This window comes from Lathyrus oleraceus, chromosome 1 (assembly GCF_024323335.1).
Source record: "Lathyrus oleraceus cultivar Zhongwan6 chromosome 1, CAAS_Psat_ZW6_1.0, whole genome shotgun sequence".
In the NCBI taxonomy this organism is placed as follows: Eukaryota; Viridiplantae; Streptophyta; class Magnoliopsida; order Fabales; family Fabaceae; genus Lathyrus; species Lathyrus oleraceus.
Genome location: NC_066579.1, coordinates 345035367 through 345038597, shown reverse-complemented (window position 1 = coordinate 345038597; position 3231 = coordinate 345035367). Strand labels below are relative to the sequence as shown.

Genomic DNA, 3231 nt, shown 5'->3' with positions numbered 1-3231 from the left:
GAGATGCAGTTAGCTGATATTTTTACAAAGGCCTTGGATGCAAATCAATTTAAATTCCTGAGAGGGAAATTAGGGATTTGCATTTATGAAAATTTGTAACAATTAATATGGAGTGGAAAAAGTAATCAAATTATTGTCTATTTTCTTAAAATAAAGTGCCCTCATTATGGTAAATCATCACCTTGTTTTGGAAATACCATTTATTCCATCTTCACATGCTACCCCCATAACCTCATTACCTACTCCAACTCTTCCATCTTCCTTTTCCTTCTCCACAAACCTCTGCTAAGGCAACCTTGCTTTTTCCAGAAAAACTCCAAAATGTCACAACATCAAGATACATCTGCTTCTAAAAATACTAAGTCTACTCCAAAGGTTAGTGTTCCTTCCACGGGCGTCCCTGATGATGAGATTCTAGATGTTGCTCCTCTCTCTGTTATTCCCGGCGCGGACATTGATTTGAACCAACCCATCTCCATTGATGCCTCTGCTTCTGCATGTTCCAATCAAGGTAATCCCTCTAGTATTCCTTCTGGTTTTACTCTTGTCACTAACTCTAAGGAAGGAACACACTATACTGATCGTGTTATAAGAGACCTAGTCACTAGAATTCTTAATGAAGGCCACTATGTGAAGGGAGTTTCTACTCCTCTTTCTCAAATGTATCCCTCTCTTGAGGTTGAACAACATAGTGGTAAGGATGACGATTCCTCCAGTTCTGAAAAGGACTTGGCTGCTGAAGGGTTGCGCTCTTTAGGGCAGACCATGTCTGAAAAAGGGAAATTTGTGGCTTCTCACACTGCTAATGCTTCCCACTCTGAGAAGCATGATGATGCAAATGCTGTGATTGATCTAGAGGATGGTAGCTCTGATGATCAAGAGGAAAGCTTGATTCATCACATGAAGCCAAGTGTGGCTAAATGCATGAAGACTCGTAAAGGAAAATATGTGGCTGAACTTATGTCAGCTAGGAAAGCTAATAAGACTGCTGGTATTGGTCCCTCCAAACCATGGAGCAAGGTTGAAATAAAGAAGAGGAAGGTTAGAGATGATTCTGAGCCTGAAGAGGATGTTGAGGAAGATGTCCCTGACATCTCGCCTGCAAAGAAAACTACTGTTAGGAAGTCTCCTGTTAAAGTTCCTGTTGTTCATTTGGATAACATCTCCTTCCATCTTGAGGATGGAGCTGCTAAGTGGAAATTTGTGATTCATAGAAGGGTAGCTGTGGAAAGGGAATTGGGAAAAGATGTTGCTGATGTCAAGGAGGTCATGGACCTGATAAAAGTTGTTGGGCTGTTGAATACTATTGTTGGGTTCTCTCAATGCTATGAAGGTTTAGTTAAGGAATTTATTGTTAACATTCCTGAGGATATTTTTGATAAGAACAACAAGGAGTTCTGCAAGGTGTATGTGAGGGGTAAGTGTATAACATTCTCTCCTACTGTTATTAATAATTTTCTAGGCAGAAAAAATGAGGGTGCAGGAGAATTAGAAGTTACAGACAATCAGATATGTAGGGAGATTACAGCTAGACAGGTGAAAGTTTGGCCTGTTAAAAAGCATCTTCCTGTTGGGAAGTTGACTGTGAAGTATGTTATCCTGCATAAAATAGGAGCTGCCAATTGGGTCCCTACCAACCATATCTCCACCATTGCTAATACTTTTGGGAGGTTTATTTTTGCTGTTGGGAAAAAAGTGAAATTTGACTATGGTAGATTTATGTTTGATCAAATCATCAAGCATGCAACTACTAATGCAGTTAAACTGCCAATTGCTTTTCCCTCTATGATCTGTGGAATTATCTTGAATCAACATCCTGGTATTATGTGCTCAAATGACTTACCTAGTATAAGAAAACCAGCTTTGTATGTGCACTACAAACTCTTTGAAGGCAGTCATGTCGAGGATATTGTCATGACATCTGCCATGAAAAGGCCAGCCTCAAAAGTTGGAGCAATTGCTGAGCTTAAGGAGACTTGCAAAGAGCAATGTGAAGGGATAAGGGTAGCCACATCTAGAAAACAATCCTTGGAAGCCTTGATTGCAAGCTTGGAGCAGGCTGAGAGTGAAAATGTTGAACATGCTAATGTCAGCCATGAAGAAGAAGCTGAAGCCCACACCTCTAGCGAGAGGTCTGCTAACAATGATTATGCAAGTAGCAATTCTGCTTCTGGTGCTGATGAAGAAGCTGCAAACTCAAGCTCTACTGAGTAGCTCTGTTGGCTTTGGTTCATCTTGTTTTGATGGTTTTATGTTGTTGTTTTGGTGGATTTCTTTGTTTTTTGTCTGTTTCTCAACATTCTTATAGTTGTGTATGTACTTGGTGATGTAACTCTTTAACTTTTGGTATTTCGGTTAATGACTAAATAGACATTTATTTTGTCTCTTCGGTCTCTTTTGGCTAAAAAGGGGGAGAAGTAGTTGTAGTGTAGACGTAGCTGAGTATCTTTGCTTAGCTATTGTTGCTGCTCTGTTTGTCTGATACAGGGGGAGAATTTTGGTGTTTGTTTGTTTGGCACAGGGGGAGAATTCTTTGTGGTCTGTTTGTGTGAAGCGGTGTGGTTGTTGGGGGAGTTGTTGTGTTCTAGAATGTTGCATGGACTTAAGGGAGAGTACAAGCACTTGTGTGTTTACTAGTTGTTATTTTTGCTAGTAGTGTGTGTATGTTTACTTCTGCTGCTGAACTGATACTCTAATTGATTTTTTGTGAACGTGTGATCTATTGTTTGTTTTAGCCAAAATTTTCCAAAGGGGGAGTTTGTTGGTTATATGGATTGGCATCAATTTTGGTAAAACTTAGTGTTATTGCAAGATGTCATGCTTGTAGTCTTGACATGTGATATCAGCTTTCTGGAGGTTGTTTAATATGGCTGTGCAGGATTTATTCAAGATGTCAGACCCGATGTTACGACATGTGCATACAGAACATTCAGTCTGAATGTTATGTATTTTTTGTTGCGCTTTTCATGCAAGTCTTTGTGTGCTTATGTGGAGATTGCTTGCGTTATTCAAGGAGTAATTCTATTTAAAGCCAGAATTTTTGTCTCCCTAAAAGGAATGATTAGTTGCTATTTATTAGGGAATATACAATAAACAGAATTAGGGTTTCATGCTGCCCAGGCCCATTTAGAAAGCTTTTATTTAAAGACTTTGTAAACCCTGTTTTAGAGACAGAACATACGAACATGAAGTGAGTGAGGATTCGGGTTTTAGTTTTGTGTGAGTTTGTGA

The 3231-nt window shown here is 39.3% G+C and overlaps 1 protein-coding gene across 1 annotated transcript; it reads left to right on the top strand.

Moving 5' to 3' along the window:
- Positions 1-321: 321 nt before the first annotated feature.
- On the top strand, positions 322-2214 carry LOC127106041 (uncharacterized). Its single transcript, XM_051043330.1, has one exon. The coding sequence runs from the start codon at positions 322-324 to the stop codon at positions 2212-2214; it is 1893 nt and encodes a 630-aa protein (XP_050899287.1).
- Positions 2215-3231: the final 1017 nt, after the last annotated feature.